The sequence below is a fragment of the Typopeltis vanoorti genome, chromosome 14, assembly GCF_054136105.1.
Source record: "Typopeltis vanoorti isolate ZY-2024b chromosome 14, IOZ_Tvanoo_1.0, whole genome shotgun sequence".
Classification (NCBI taxonomy): domain Eukaryota; kingdom Metazoa; phylum Arthropoda; class Arachnida; order Uropygi; family Thelyphonidae; genus Typopeltis; species Typopeltis vanoorti.
This window is the reverse complement of record NC_143562.1, coordinates 28,936,388-28,953,490: the sequence shown is the minus strand read 5'-3', so window position 1 is coordinate 28,953,490 and position 17,103 is coordinate 28,936,388. Positions and strand designations below refer to the sequence as shown.

Sequence of the window (17,103 nt, the reverse complement as noted above, 5' to 3'; positions counted from 1 at the left end):
AGTGCTTCATAATTAGGAGAATATGATGATATTCCAGTTCTTAAACTGGAATGAACAACTTTGAATGTGCATCTACTTTATATTGTATGCATTTAATACTCGTCATGTGTCATTAACGCATGTGTCATATAGCATACCATGAATTGTTGCGTGATTATTTCAAACCATACGGCACATGGTTGAACAGCGGTGGGCACACACGAATTGGTTGACGGGCGCCATGGTGCCCACAGGCATAGGGTTGGGAACCCTTGATCTAGCTTATTCAAATCTTCTTGCAGGACTACCACATCTGCACTATTACTAATAACCCTTTCCAGCTTCACATCACCTGCAAACAATTGAATATCTCCTTGCAATCCATGGACAATGTCATTGATATAAAGGTTAAACAATATAGGTCCCAGTACTGAGCCCTGTGGAACCCCACTTGTAACCTTCTGCCTCTTTGATATTGCTCCACCATACACAACTCTCTGATAGCTATCAGACAGCCAATCCTGAATCCAGTTGACCAATCTGACATCCAGACCCATGTGCTGCAACTTGATTATCAGCTTATCATGTGGCACCCTGTCAAATGCTTTTGCTAAGTCTAGGAAAATGGCAGTATATGCCTCTCTCTCATCTAATGCTTTTGTAACTTTATTATAAAAGGAACATATTGCTAAAACAAGAGTGCCCCTTCACAAATCCATGTTGACCCTCATAGATAAAATTACCCTCATCTGCCCAATGCCGTATAAGGTCCCTCACTCCTTTCTCCAAGATCTTACTAACTACTGATGACACACAAACTGGCCTATAATTAGACACTTCCAGTCTTCTAGTGCCCTTATGCAACTGCACTATCTTACCTTCCTTCCATTAAATGGGAACCTTTCCCGCAGCCAGACTTTCATTGAAAAGCCAGGTCAAAGGCACTGTCAGTTCCCTAGCACATTCTCTCAAAACTCTTGGTGAAATACCATCCAGTCCCACAGCTTTACTGACATCAGGAGTACTCGGTATTTGGAACACACTCTCCTCCTGCACCTCTAAACCTCAAACCTGCCCTATCCCTCTAGTATTAAAATTTATTCCTCCAGGATGAAATACTCCAATAAAATATTCATTTGACAATTCCACTATGTCCTCTGCATCAGTCAGTCTATTCCCATTTTTATCCCACAATGCATTCTTCCACAGTCATTTCTCCTCCTACTGGCCACATAGCTAAAAAATTCCCTAGGATTTTTCTTGTATTTTAGGGCCAATCTCTTCTCATATTCCAGTTTCGCCTTCCTTACCATACTAGTCACTCTCCTGGCCTGTGTCATATATTCTTCATGCATCTGCTCTTCATCTTCTCCTATATCTCTTCAATAGCTACTTTTTCGCATGCAGTTTCTGTTTAATATTGTTTGTCATCCACTTTATTCCAAATTGTGTCCTCTTCTTTACTTGTGGAATACAGCTTACCATTGCTGCCAACAAATATTCCTTCACAATTTCCCAAGCACTAATGATATCCTGGCCTTCCAATTCCTCCCTCCATGAAACTTCTCCAAGTTGATGTCTAAGACTATTATAATCACCTGCTTTATAATTGCACATACATTCCCATCTTTTTGATACTCCTGCATATCTATTCATTTTCAAAGTCAAAACCATATGGTCACTCTCTCCAACTGGTGGGAGAGATGGCATCTCAGTTATTATCAACTCTTCTGATGCCATGACCAAATCCAAAACTCTTGTTCCCTCTATTGCATGTTGCCTAAGACATTTGTCCCTCAAGAATTCTCGAAATTCCATTCTCTTATTTATTGCTACATGCATCTTCCTCTCCCCAATTTATACTGCTGTAGTTAAAATCCCCATAACAATCATTCTTCTTGCACTTGCCACGCTCAACTGTCTCAACATCTCCTGATCCCCACCCTTTGTGCTCCTTGGTCTGTAGCAATACCCCACTAAATATCCTGCACAGTAGTGTCGAAGGGTCTCACATCTGTGGGCAAACAATATGTATACATGATAAATGCAACATATGATAATGATATTAATATGAAATTCAAAATGTTAAATAGTTTTATTTTAAATTTGATTACTATAACATGGTAGTCTCCATCATTTTTCCACACTGAATGACAATGGTCACCATGTTGTAATGATGAAGGAAATGATTCTTCTCAAGCATGCTGGCATAAATCTTACAGGGGACACTCAGTATGGAATATTTTCCTCATTTGTCCCATTCAGTTTTATTTCCTCTTATATAGATGGCTACAATGAGAGGAGCTCTATTCTGACTCTATCTTCTGATCAGACCTTTGAGCATTTTTGGTTGAATATTAATTATACTGAAGTTACCTCTTCAGATTTCATGTTTCCAATAGCTTTACGTACTCGAGTACTAATATGCATACCTGATTCATTCTTCTTAAATATTTTCTACTATCTCTCTCCACATGTTATTTAGCACTTAGTCAACGTATTACTCTAGATATTCAGAATAAATTTATCTTCAGTTTTTCGTCACTGTTATCATTTTTGATACCTTTTACAGTAAAATTTTTATTCAGTTTAGTGTACAGAACATTTTGCCACTTATCCATTTATTTTCTATATTTTACTTAAGTTTTTTTATGACTGAAATAAAGAGACAAAAGGTTTCACTTCAGCAATCGAAATTATACAAATTAAGTGTGTATAGAATCCAACATTATTTCAAAGCCGAATATATAGAAACTACAAGAGTTTCGTGCCGAATATAGAAACTATAAAAGTTTCAGCAGATACAAGCGTAAGCAACCTTTCAGGAGAGGGGCAACTCGTGGTAAAGGTGGAGTAAGTTCTGATCACTTTCCTTAATATTCTCCATAATGCAAAGCATTTCCTTGTGGACATGTATGATGCCATGCATTTTTTTATGATTTTGATTTTTGTTTATTTGTAGTTTAGCTCTTTTAAATGTTTACTCTTTTTTAAGTAGTGCATGTTGAGGCAACTCCAGTGCTGAAGGTTATATTCTAATAAGCTCTCTGTGACATTTTCAAAACTTTTTTAAAGTTTCTTTCTACAGTATATTTGGCTGGATCAGTAAATAGTCACCATTTCTGACTTGATTGTATAAACTTAAAAAAAAAAATATGTAAGTATAATAGGTCTTTACTAATTTTAGTGACATTTAGCTCCACATAGGTTTTAAGTTTCTGTATTTTTAGGCTTTGGCTATTGACTACATTGACAGTTACAATATTTGTATCTATACCTATACATATAGACCTATGCATTAGAGTTTACTATACTTTTTAATGCATTAAATATGTTATTGCTCAAATACTCCATATAGTATAATTTCTTATGTAGGTGAAACAAAGCATGTATTTCATGTGGATGTACTGTACAACAAGGAAAGAGAATGGCATAAAACATTTACTGTTATTTTGGGACCAGATGAACCTATCAATGCTGAAATTGGGAATATATCTGTGGCCACCATTACCATTTCTGATTATGAAGCTTCAGGAGGAGGTATACTGCCAGCTCCTCCAGTTGTAAGTTGACTTTTAACACATATATGTGAAATGTATCAACAGAACAAGTTACATTGCAAATTTGTTGAAAACTTTATGCACACATATAGTACTCAAAATTACTTCTAAGTTTTTTAACATGAATTTTACCTTATTCTAAAGAAAGGATTTACTTTTGTCCGTTTTTTGCGATGACTTGCATAATCAGGATCAAATTATAGGTGTATATACAAATACACATAAAAAATACAACTGAATAAACTAAACTGTTTAATCATAACATATTGGAATCTATAAGAATATATAGCAATCTATAACCAAAACTTGTAAGAATATCATAGCTGGATGAGTTTCCACAAAACCCTTTCCGGTTCATTCAGCTGTATGTTTCTGACCTATATGTCTTATGTATATTTATGTGTCTATGGCATCTGTAGCACACTTACAACTGATAAAGGTAGAAGCTTTGAAATTTGGCAGAAAAGTCTAATGCCAAATATAATCAAACTGGACTATGAGGATGGTGGTTTTTAAGGAGTTTCAGTTCCACATGAAATGAAAACTGAAAATCCCTTTGGACAACCATGATTGATTAGAAAATAAATGTGAACTTTTTCAAATTTGGCTGCACTACTTTATGAAAACCAATATGACCTACTTATCATTGTTATTATTATTATTGCACAGGCACCTCCATGGAGTCCTAATATTCATTATGGCAGGCACAAACTATCAACGTAATATTTATTGTACTTCTCCTTGAAAACAGTAACAGATAAAGCACTCACAACTGACTCAGGCAACTCATTTCACTCATTCACCACTCTCCAAGGTAAAAAAGCTAGTCCTCATGCCCTTGTTAAGTACACTCTTACCCGACTTCCAGGGATAACCGCTTGTTTTGTCCTCTCTAGCCAAGTGCTGAAACATTTCTCATGCATCAAGCTGATAAAATTCTTTGAGTAACTTAAATGTTTCTATCATACCCCCCTCCCTTTTATTGCTAATCAACCAACATTTGTAATCCACAAACCTTCAATCTATCCTCATGGGAAGCATTCCACAGACCATTCACCATCTTGGTTAGTTGCCTTTGGATCCTCTCCCCCACTTTTTCATTACCAGTGACTAGATCTGATGTACTTACTCACTTACCTTCTTATGACTACCCCTGAACCTTTGCAATTGGATTTGCTGGCCAGGTTGGCCAAGTGGTTAGCGTATCCGCTCTCCAGCCAAAAGGCTGTGGGTTCGAATCCCGCTGTGGGTATGGATGTGATTGTCTGTGAAAATACTAGTGGTGGTGAGTGGTAGATGGTGTTGGTGTAGTTGTAGTTAGTGGAGAGAGAGAGAGCTGTAGAGTAGGTATCCTTCCTCGATGATGAGTCTTTGGACTCCCTGGAGGTGTTATGTAATCTTCTTCTTCTTCCTAACATGGAATTTAGACCAAGTGACCTGTTCCAGTCTCATGCCATCTCTTTCTTGGTCTTCTGATTCTTCTTTTCCCCCTTATTTTGTATCTGTATAATATTTTTGGTAGTCTGCTGTTGTCCATTCGATTTAAACGTTCTAGCCATTTTTGTTTATACTGTCTTATGTAGTAATTAATTGGTTTTATTTTCAGGGATTGTAACATTTCTTCATTTGTTTTGTGGTTCCACTTGGTATATCCAGCTGTTTTTCTGAGGAACTTCATTTCTGCTGTTCGAATTCATTTTTCATCTTTCCTTTTCATGGTCCATGTTTCGCTTCCGTATAGTAGAGTTGGTTTTAACAAGACATTATATAGTCTGATTCTAGTGTGTTTTTGTACAGGATGGCTTAAATATATTATTTATTAAGTTTGATGTTTTAGTGTCTATGTCTTTTTCTTCTTCGTATGATAGATCATATCCCAAGTATCTGAAAATATTTACTTGTTCTAGTATTTTATTATCTATCACTATTTTACTTCTTATTGGATTTTCTCCTTTGAATGCCATTATTTTTGTTTTTTCTTTAGATATTGTCATATTATATTGCTTTGAGATGTCATTTAATGATTTTAATGATCTTTGTAAGTCATCTTCTGATGTAGCCAATACTATTTGATCATCTGCAAATAGTAGTGTATCTATCTTCATTCAGGGTCATTTGTATACCAAATGGGTTATGCTGTTTCCAGATTGTTAATATTTCATTTATATATATATTGAAAAGCAGAGGTGAGAGGGTACATCCTTGTCATACTCTTCTTGATATATCTTTCCATTCTGAGATGTGTTCTAATTTAACTGGTATTTTATTTCCTGTATATATTTCTTGAATAGATTGTAAAAGTTGATTTGGTATATTTAAATCAGTTAATATTTTAAACAATTTTTGTCTACTAATTTTGTCAAAGGATTTTTCATAATCAATAAAGGCCACGTATGTTTCTTTTTGAAATTCTCTTCTCTTTTCTATTAATAATTTTAAAGTAAAAATTGGATCTATGCAGGATCGGCCTTTTCGGAAGCCATTTTGTTCTTCTAGTAATTTGTTTTCTACAATGCTGCTTAGTTTCTCTTTTAATATTCCTGCATATATTTTATATCCTGTATTCAGCAGGCTAATTCCCCTATAATTATTGCAATTGTCTTTATTTCCTTTTTTATAGATTGGGATAACCAGTGCTTTTTTCCAAGAGTTAGGGGTTTTTCCGGACATCCAAACCATGTTAAAAAATTTCAGAAGTTTTTCATTAAATTTTTCACTTGCATTTTTGTATAGTTCTATATTTATATTGTCTTCTCCTGGTGTTTTCCTATTTTTCATCTTCTTTATTATATTTTTCAGTTCTAACATTGTGATATTTTCTATTAGGTCATTCTTTGTCTTATAAAATTTTATTTCATTGTTCTCATCTGTCCAGAGATTTTGGAAATAGGTCACTCATTTTTCTAAATCTATTGTTTGTTTTTTTATCTTTTCTTTTATTTCTTTATAGGTTTTGGGTTATGGCTTAAATAAATCCTTTTCTAGTTCTGTTACGAAATTGTTCCATCTTTCTCTATGTTTTTTCCTTACTTCTCGTTTTGCAATTGCACTATTTCTTTTATGCTCTATTTCTGCTTCTTTTGTTTTGGAATTTAGCCATTTCTGGTAACTGTCCTTTTTGGTTTTTATTATATTTTCTATTTCTTTATTCCAGTCTCGTAGTCCTCTTTTTCTAATCCATTTGTGCTTTATTCCTAAGGTTTCTGTTGCTGCTTTTGTGAGAATTTGTTTCAAATTTTCCCATTCATCTTCTATGTCACTTGATTCATGTGTGGTTTCTGTTTTTAAGTTTGTGAATTTTGTCTAACTTGAGGATCCTGTAATGAAGAAATTTTGTAGCTTGGCTGGTAAGAATTTTCAATTCTATGTGTTTTTAGCCACTTTGGTTTAAAACGAATTTTTGCTGATACCATATAATGATCAGAGTTTTTAATTCAAAGCCTCGATATGCTCTTACGTCTAAAATTAACTCCGCTAATTTAAAATTTGTGATAACGTAGTCAATTACTGATTTGTATCCTCTGGCTGACCAAGTATATTTATGTATTTCCTTGTGTTTAAACATTGAATTCATTATTCTCATATTATTATAAATGACAAAATCACGCAATCTGCGACCATTTTGATTACACGTATCTTCGCCAAATTTACCTATGTTTGTTTTGTATTTTTTGTTTCCTATTCTGGCATTTAAATCTCCTGCTAGCAGTAAATAGTCAGTTTTGTTTGTTTTATCTATGGCATTCTGTAATTCTTTATAAAATATATTACTGTTTTCTTCTTTTCCTTCTTCTGGGGCATATGCACCAATTATTGTTATGTGGCCTCTTAATGTCTTGAGTCTAATTTCTATTAGTCTTTCATTCAAATAGTTATAATATACAATATTGTTCTTTAGGGATTTATGTACCATAATCATTATACCTGCTTTTGCTCTTTCTTCTTTTTTTATCCCACTGTAGATTTGTATATAGTTGTTTGTTTCTTTTGTACCTTTTTGTTTTTTCTTTGTTTCTGTTACTATACATATCTTTATGTTAGCTTGGCTTAGTTGTTTATCAAGTTCTTCTTCATTGTGTGCGATGTTTCTCACATTCCATGTTGCAATCTTCATTATGTGTTCCTTTTTCCAATTTCATTTACCGTTTCCTGGGTTGTGGTCTTTTCCCTGACAGTCCGTCTGGCTTTTCTTTGCATGAAACTTGAAAGTATTTTGAATTTCCCCAGGGCAGGTTACTAACCTGTCACTGGGTAAGTCCAGTGGTAGGGCTGCTACCTAATGCCTCTGAACCAGTGGTGCACCCAGAGGGGGGCTAAGGGGCACGTCACCCCCCAAAGAAAAGGAAAAAACACTGGAAAAATTTCCAAAAATCTTTTCCTAATTAAAATTCATTTTTTTTTTTATTTATGTTGTGTGCTACTTATGAATTAGCGATCACTGCAGATGCTCAGTTATAGGTCGTATGCAATGTGTGGTGTGTATTCGCAAAACGTCTACTCAACTCTCCCCCCCCCCCCAAAGGTTAAATCCTGAGTGCACCACTGCTCTGGACAGCAGATCTAACAGCATTTACTCTGTTGGGATGTTAAGGTTATACCACCCATACTCGGTCAACAGTGCCTCATTTGTACTTTTAGAACAGGATGGACCACGGGAAGGTGAGGTTGACATTTGAGTGGGAGAGGCTATGTATTGCGCCTTACCACCCCTTTCACCCCATGTTATGTAATAATAATAATAATAATTATTACACCCTCCAAGGAGTTTGCAGACTCATCTTGGGAGGTTCATTCAGCTGACAACATATTTATCATATAGAATCTTAAAATCCTTACACTCCTTGCATTAACAACACATTCTGGTAATGTGTTCCATTCACTGACTGTTCTCCATTTAAAAAATCTACTCCTCGCACTCCTCTTCACCACACTTTTACATAACTTCCAGGAATGACCTCTGGTGCTTCCACTCTCACCTTCGACTCTTTTTATAATCCTCTCTGGATTAATCTCATACTCCTCTCACTAACTTAAATACCTCTATCATATCACCTTTTTTCCTCCTATCCACCAAACTCTGCAATACACATTTCTTCTACATCTCTCCATAGCCAGCATTCCAAAGTCTCAACATTGTCTTAGACACTAACCTCTTGAACCTCCCCAATGTCTCCACATCACATTGAAAATCATGTGGCCAGATTTGAGCATAATAGTCGAAGTGTAGTCTTACCAGTGCTTTATACAGTAGCACAACCACTTCCTTATCCCTACATGTTAGAGTACTACTTATCATAACAGCACTACGAAAAGAGAGGTATGAACAGCAGTTAGCTAAGGAGTTCTTTCAATATGTAGCCAGCAAAAGAAAGAATAATTATGGAAGGATGACATTGATTGGAGAAAATGGTATAAAGACAGCTAATGCAGAATGTGTGGTGAAGATACTTAATGAGCAGTTCATAAAGATCTTTCAATCTTGTGAATGTGACTTCATGGAGGGATTGAGAGCAGTTGATGATGGGGAGGAGAGACTGACTGTAGGTGAGCAAGAGGTGTATGGGGAGTTGAGTAAACTAGATGTTAATAAGGACTGTAAGACTTGATAATATATCACCATGTATTCTGAAAGAATGTGCCAGGGACTTGACGCCTGCCTTGACATATTTTTTTAATATGAGTCTTGCACTCAGTCAAGTTCCTAAGAAGTGGAAGGAGGGCAAGATTGTGCCACTTCATAAAGGAGGTGATCGAACTCAAGCATCAAACTATAGGCCTATCTGTGTGTCAGGTGTTGTGGTTAAGTTGTTGGAGAAACTTGTGAGAACTAGGATCCAGAGTTGGGTTGATAACAATGGTATTATCTTTGATGGAGAGCATGGATTTGCTAAAGGGAGGTCATGTTTTAATAATCTACTTACTTATTACAATAAGGTGACTGCTTCCATGGACAGAGGAGGAAGGATACACAGTAATATACTTGGATTTCGCAAAGGCTTTTGATAGAGTACCTCATGATAGGTTGACAGTCAAACTAGAGCAGATGGGGTTGGATATTAGATTGGTGTTGGATTGGAGACAGGCTATCTGATAGGCATCAACAAGTTGTGTATGGGGGAGCGATATCCAGGAAAAGGAAAGTCACTAGTGGAGTGCCTCAGGGGTCTGTTTTAGGTCCATTGCTGTTTAACTTATATATTAATGATATAGGTGAAGATTTGGATGGAGATATTCAGTTGTTTGCAGATGATGCAAAGTTGGGACGAACCGTAAAGTGTAGTGAAGATGTTGTGGCGCTACAGGAAGACTTGAATAGATTGTGTGATTGGGCACAGAAATGGGGATGTGAGTTCAATGTTGCAAAATGTAAGGTTTTAAAATTTTAAAACAAAGATGGGATGCAGAATTTATGCTTGGTGAGAATATATTGTTGGAGGTAGAGAAAATAAGAGATCTGGGGGTGATAGTGGCTAAGGGTCTAAAATTTAGGGGACACATTGCCAAAATTGTGAAGACAATGCAAAGGCTTCTGGGAATGATGTGGAGGACACTGACGTGTAGAAGTAGGGAGATTCTTGTTCCGTCGTATAAGGCTTTGATTAGGCCACACATGGACTACTGTGCCCAGATTTGGTTACCGGGTTTTCAGAAGGATGAAGAGATGTTGGAAAGAGTCCAATGGAGACTGACTAAGGTAGTTTCTGACCTCTGGAATGTGGAGTATGAGGAAAGATTGAAAGAAGGAAGAGGGGAGATATGATAGAGACCTATAAGTTGGTAAGGGGTTGTTATAGAATCAATGCTGGAGAAGTTTTATAGAGAATAGTGGGAGATCAAGAGAGAACCAGAAGTCATCCCTGGAAACTGTATAAAGAGGGTGTGAGTAGGGGAGTGAGAGGCAGGTTTTTTTCATGCAGAGTTGTGAATGATTGGAATGCCTTGCCTGAGAATGTGGTGTCTGGAAAGAGTTTGAATGTGTTTAAAACACGGTATGATGAGCTGTGTGTGTGATAAAAGGACCTCCCAGATGAGTCTTTGACTCCATGAGGTCGTGAGGTGGTAATAGTAATAGTAATAGTAGCCTTTGCAACACTAGCAATATGCCTTCTAAGCTTCAGTATACTGTCAACCATCACTCCCAAATATCTAATCTCATCCACTTCCAGCAGTATGGTACCATCGATATAGTACACAGCCTTATATTTCTGTACTCCAAAATGCAACACCTTGCACATTGATTTTAAAACTGCAACCCCCACTCCTTTGTTCAATTAAAAAGTCTATTCAGATCTTCGTGAAGGGAATTAACATCAGCAGTAGTACTACTTATAATTCTTCCCAACTTAGCATCATCAGCAAATAACTGTAGTTGACAAACATGTTAAACAGCAGGGGTCCAAGAACAGAACAGAACACTGGAAACACCACTGGTTACTCTCCTTTTTTGAACCACTGCTCCATCATACACAACCTGCTGGTATCACTCAGAGAACTAATCTCTAATAAATCTCCAATATGCTATTCCCATCCTCTGCAGCTTGTACACCAACTTATCATGGTAATCTATCAAATGCTTTTGTAGAGTTAGAAGTTTATTTTTCACTTGGTCAGACTATAATAAATTTAGTTTAATCCTTTATCCAAGTGTATGCAAACCAAGTTTGCATCTGAAGTATCTTCAGGACTGAGGCAACTCATAGTAAAGGTGGACTAAGCTCCTCACTCCTTGTCTCAGTATTTCCCATAATGCAAAGCACATCTCCTTGCAGACATGTATAATGCTATGCATTATACATGTCTGCAAGGAATTATACAATATTATATTATTGTATTACTTTATTGTATAATGTATAATTATACAATTATACATTATACAATAAAGAAGGGCCACTATCCAGACTGGTTTCGACCTTTATTGAGGTCCCGTCAGTGGGTGTCATACCCAGAAGTGGTGATACTAAGGCAGAAGCAATGGAGAGGTCATATTTACTTATACGAGTTGCCTCAGTATAAGTAAGTTTGTTTGATTTCACTGTTCATCCATTTCACTCCTACTCTATTTACTCGCTTAACCCTTGGTATGCAGTTATATATTGCATTTGTCTGATACTGCCTTGTGAGTTTCCATGCATTGTCAACATCTTTCTCTAAATCCAGAGTAATTTGATAATAAGGTGGTACACCTTTTGGCAACATTGCTTCTGCCTTAGTATCACCACTTCTGGGTCTGGCTCACACTGCTGGACCTCAATAAAGATCAAAAACGGTTTAGGTAGTGGCCCTTCCCTTGATGAATAGCATTATACATATCCACAAGGAGATGTGCTTTGCATTATGGGAGATACTGAGACAAGGAGTGATATGAGCTTGGTCCACCTTTATTACGAGTTGCCTCAGTCCTGAAGATACTTCACGCGCAAACTTTGTTTGCATACACTTGGATAAAGGATTAAATTAAATTTATTATATGCTTTTGCAGAGTCCAAGAATGTATATGATTCTCCCTTATCTAACATACTTTTTACCTTATCATAAAATGCAAGTAAATTACTAAAACAGGACCTACCCTTTACAAATCCATGCTGACCATCATAAAAATGCTATGTCCATCAACCCAATCCTGTATTTTATTTCAACACAATTCCTGTGTTTTAGCACCATGCTTGTGGAGTGGTGCTAATTTGCCTTCTTTGCACTCCTTAGGAACCATACCCACTGCAAGACTTTCATTGAATAACCAGGTCAAGGTTATAACTATCTGTGATGCACATTCCATAAGAATACATGGTGATATGCCATCCATTCCCACTATCTTATTAACATCTAACCCAACCAACATCTGATACACCTCTGATTCTTTCACTTCCAATTCTAATATTTGCCTCTCTTCTACATATTGCACGGTATCAGTTACACCAGTATGATATATGCTAATAAAGTGCTCGTGCAATAATTCTACTATATCCTTTGCAGCTGCTGTTCTATAACCATTACTATCCAACAGTGTTAATCTGCCATAATTATTGTTCCTCTTGCTTGCCATGTCGCAGAAAAATTCCCTTGAGTTAACCTTGGTCTGACCAGCCAATCTCTTCTTATACTGTACCTTTTCTTGTTTTACCATTCTCGTAACCTTTCTAGCTTGCACTTTATACTCTTCATGGATCTGACCACCACCACCACCAACTGTCTTGTACTCTTCCACAACATTTTCTTTTCCAGCACAGTTTGCTTGATTTCACTCTTCATCCATTTCACTCCTACTCTATTTATTCACTTAACCCTTGGTATAGTTATACATTGCATTTGTCTGATACTGCCTTGTGAGTTTCCATGCATTGTCAACATGTTTTCTGCTCAGCTCATCTACCCAATGTCCTGATGCTAACTGACTACAGAATTTCCTATAATTATCTTCTTCCACATATACTTCCACATGTATCTATTTTTGGCAGTAACCTTTTTTTGTTTCTTCACTTCCCAAACAAGTACCTCATGATAACTCTCACCAACTGGTGACAGTGTCAACACTTCATTAACAACTACATCTTGTGAAGTTATCACCAAATCCAAAACAATTAAAGCCTTTAGTTGCTTCAAGTACATGCTGCTTAATGACACTTATCTCTCAGAAATTCCACAAACTTGCTTTCTTTGTTCCCATACACTATCTCCTTCTTCCATTCTATATTCTTGTAATTAAAGTCTCCCATCAGGATCACCTTCATTTACATGCGCAATTAATTTGTATAAACATTTCACAATCAGTATTCTCTGCATTCTCTGGCCTATAATGGCATCCTATCAGATATACTAACTTGCTTATTTCAACTTTACACCACACAGATTCAAAATCTGTGCCTGCACTATCTTCTGCACTAACTCAAGCATCAAACTATAGGCCTATTCCTGAAATCAGGAATAGAATTAGAAGTACCCATGTAACAAAGTACCCATGGCTCTGTATGCTAACATCTCTGTTCTTGAATACTGACTTTCTCGGCATTAATTTAAAAAAATCACTTTAATTTCTCTAATTTTGATAATAATCAGATTTCTAGACAAGATTTTGCTTGTCCTGAATATTTCTCTTACATTGACTTACATATTTCAATCATATTTCTCTTAGATTGGCTACATATTTAACTCTTTCACCTTCAAAAAGAGGTTGGTATCCTTTTCGCTCAAACCTACATCACACCTACAAACTTATAAAACTATATTGCCGGCCTGATTGGTCAAGTGGTTAGCATATCTGCTCTCCAGCCAAAAGGCTGTGGATTCAAATTCCACCATGGGCATGGATGTTTGTGATTGTCTGTGAAAATACTAGTGGTGGTGGTGGTCAGCGGCAGATGGCAATGATAGTAGTTGTGGTTCATTGTAGTTGGTGGATTGAGTGATGGAGATGGAGAGTTTTGGAGTAGGTGCCCTCCTTCGATGAGTCTTTGGATTCCCTGGAGATGTCATGTAATAATAATAATAATAATATATTAAGTCTCAGATATGCCTGACTTTAGAATAGTTTTCACATTTGAGATGGTGCACCAAAAGTCTCCCTAAAACTGCTTGCCAGATGAGGGAAACATGTTAATAGATGACTCTTTCAACTCAATATTTTCTCATAGATGTTCTTTTTGTGCCTTGTCTGTAGGTATTTTCATGGCAACTATTGTGTTGAACTAGCTGGCATTATTCTCCTTCTTTTCTTTAAGCCTGTAAAGGCACACCATCAGCTATTCATCATCATTATCCGTTTAATCCACATGAACCAGTTTCTTGCCATCCTCTTTTATTGCATCTGCTTCTACTTTTTGGAACATCCCTTCTCACACTGAGTCTAAAGATTACAGGTGCCATCTGTTTAAGAAACATCAATAGAGTCCTTCTATCTCCTTAATCACCTGCACTAATTTGCTATAGGTATTACTACTGTTCATATATGTGTGGGTTTAATATATATATCTTTTGAGGTTATCTTAGGTATATCTAGGTTATTTTCGTCATTAATTTCCTATAAAAAGTTAAAATATAAGAATTTTCCTAATATGAATTGAACTGTCTATTTTTTATACGTTAAATTGAATTCTATTGCAAACCTATCAATACTACATTATTTTCATCAATTTAAAACAATGGTAAAAGAACGAACTTACCAGAAAATAAAACTTTGTTTTTTGACGTGTTCAAAATTTTGCAGCAGCTTTAGATTGAGTATGCAAATTCCAGTGTGAAATATTTAAGATTGTAGTTTTTAGGATCTTGAAGAAATGAATCTTATTCAGATGCATTTCTCTGATTAAATTATAGTTATTATCCTTTATATTGCTTTCTGATATTATTTTAAATTTTCTATGTAATGGCTGCTCACAGCCATTAGAATACTCAAAAACATACTCAAATATTCACCAGGATCATTTTTTTTTAATACTCAAAAAAAAAAAGTGATCTTGATGAATACAGCAATAGAAATTAGAGAAATAATCATTTCTATAAAATAAAATGTGGTCTGTGTTTTTGAAGTTTATTTGAAATGTAACAGTTGCTTAGTGATGCTGATAAATGCATATATACCAGAATTTTACTAAAAGTAACAAATCAGGTACATTTAACTACTTCACACCAAGCATCAGACTAATTGGTTATGATGTTCTTGATCATTAGGCATGACATGGCAGATTGAATCATCATGCTCTTTTTATTTTCATATTGGGTAGGCAGTACAACAAACTGCATTATGTTCTTCCATCATAACCAAAACTATGTAGTAGCAAAAAAGAATCTGCTATTTTCAGGATATAAGTAATTAAGAGATTTTTGGTACTATATTTAAATTACTAAGGGTATAGTAATTTAACTTCATAAAGGTGGTAACATTGATATAGAGCATTGCACTGTATGGATGTGAAACCTGGATTCTAGGCAGAGAAGATGTAAGAAGATTGGAGGCTTTTGAAATGTGGTGCTGGCGCTGCATGAACAAAATAAAATGGACAGAAAAAAAATCAAACCAACAAGTCCTGAGAGAGATAAATGAAATAAGAACTCTAATTAAATCGATCACGCTTTGCAACCATGTGCCTGGGGAAGGAGTGTCCTAGGTTCAATTCCCGTCGGTGACGTGAGGAGCTGAAGGATCTTCTTCAGCCATTGCCAAGTTAGCCAGTCTTGGGCGTGGACAGCAGGGTTTTTTCCTCAGTTTATTCTGGGGTTTTTCATCCCTCAAAGCAGGCAAACTGGCCTTGAGAACTTAACACTACAGGCCATAGGATATACCGGGGCATAGGGCTGACCACCTTATCCTGTAAACGGATTGAGGTCCGATGATCAATGGACCCTCGACACCGCAAGGTAAAAGAGGGTATAAAGAAGATGATGATGATGATGATGATTAAATCGATCAAAATTAGAAGGGATAGGTGGTTTGGATATATACTTCGACGTGATGGACTTGTGAAAAGAATAACTGAAGGCGAAATAGAGGGGAAAAGAAGAAGAGGCAGACCAAGGAAAAGCTTTCTTGATCAAGTCAAAGACAGCACGGGTTTGAGGAGTTACCAGGAGGTTAAAAAGAAAGCCAATGACAGAACAGAATGGAGGAAATTGCTGCTGAGCTACCAGTCCCAAGACTGATGCAACTGATGATGATGAAAGGTGGTAATAAGGGTAAGGCTACATATTATAGGCTGATGAGTTAATGCATTAAAGAGGTTGGTGATAGCTAGGATATAAAAGTGGGCTGATAGGAGCAGTAATCTCTGTTTTTGTTAAAAGGTGGTCATGTTTTACCAACTTGCTTATGTACTATAACATGGTGATGAATGTATTGGACAAGGGAGATGCATATACACTGATATACTTAGATTTGGCAAAGGCTTTTCACAGATTACCACACCACAAGTTGGTAGCTAAACTGCAGCAGATGAGATTGAATGATAGATTAGTGAATTGGATAGGCAACTGGTTCTCAGATATCTATCAGCAAGTTGTGTATGGAGATGCTGTACCCCAGAAGAGGAAAGTCACTAGTAGTGTACCGCATTGGTCTGTTTTGAGATGATTGTTTTAATTCATATATTAAAATATTATAATTATATAATTAATATATAATTTGTATATCTGTATATATTTGTATTGAAGGAATGTGTCAGGGAGTTGACTCAGGCCTTGACATATTTTTTTAATACAAGTCTTGCACTGGGTCACGTTCCTAAGGAGTGGAAGGAAGGCAAGATTGTGCCACTTCATAAAGGAGATAATAAAACTCAAGCATCAAACTATAGGCCTATCTGTGTGTCAGGTGTTGTAGTTAAGTTGTTGGAGAGGCTTGTGAGAACTAGGATCCAGAATTGGGATGACAACAATGGTATTATCTTTCATGGACAGCATGGATTTACGAAAGGGAGGTCATGTTTTAGTAATTTACTTACTTATTACAATAAGGTGACTGCTTCCATGTACAGAGAAGGATACATTAGATTCTGCAAAGGCTTTTGATAGATTACCATATGATAAGTTGAATAGTCAAACTAGAGTGGATAGGGTTGGATATTAGATTGGTGCA

At 36.2% G+C, this 17,103-nt stretch overlaps 1 protein-coding gene across 3 annotated transcripts in view; it reads left to right on the top strand.

The window, feature by feature from the left end:
- The window catches only part of LOC150099333 (extracellular matrix organizing protein FRAS1-like), a 1,385,483-nt gene that overhangs the window by 1,162,269 nt on the left and 206,111 nt on the right, over positions 1 to 17,103 (top strand). For all 3 annotated transcript variants that reach the window (XM_090403569.1, XM_090403568.1, XM_090403570.1), the window contains one exon: positions 3,355 to 3,542. In XM_090403569.1, the coding sequence (XP_090259695.1) occupies positions 3,355 to 3,542 (188 nt within the window). The remainder of the gene's footprint in view (positions 1 to 3,354; positions 3,543 to 17,103) is intronic.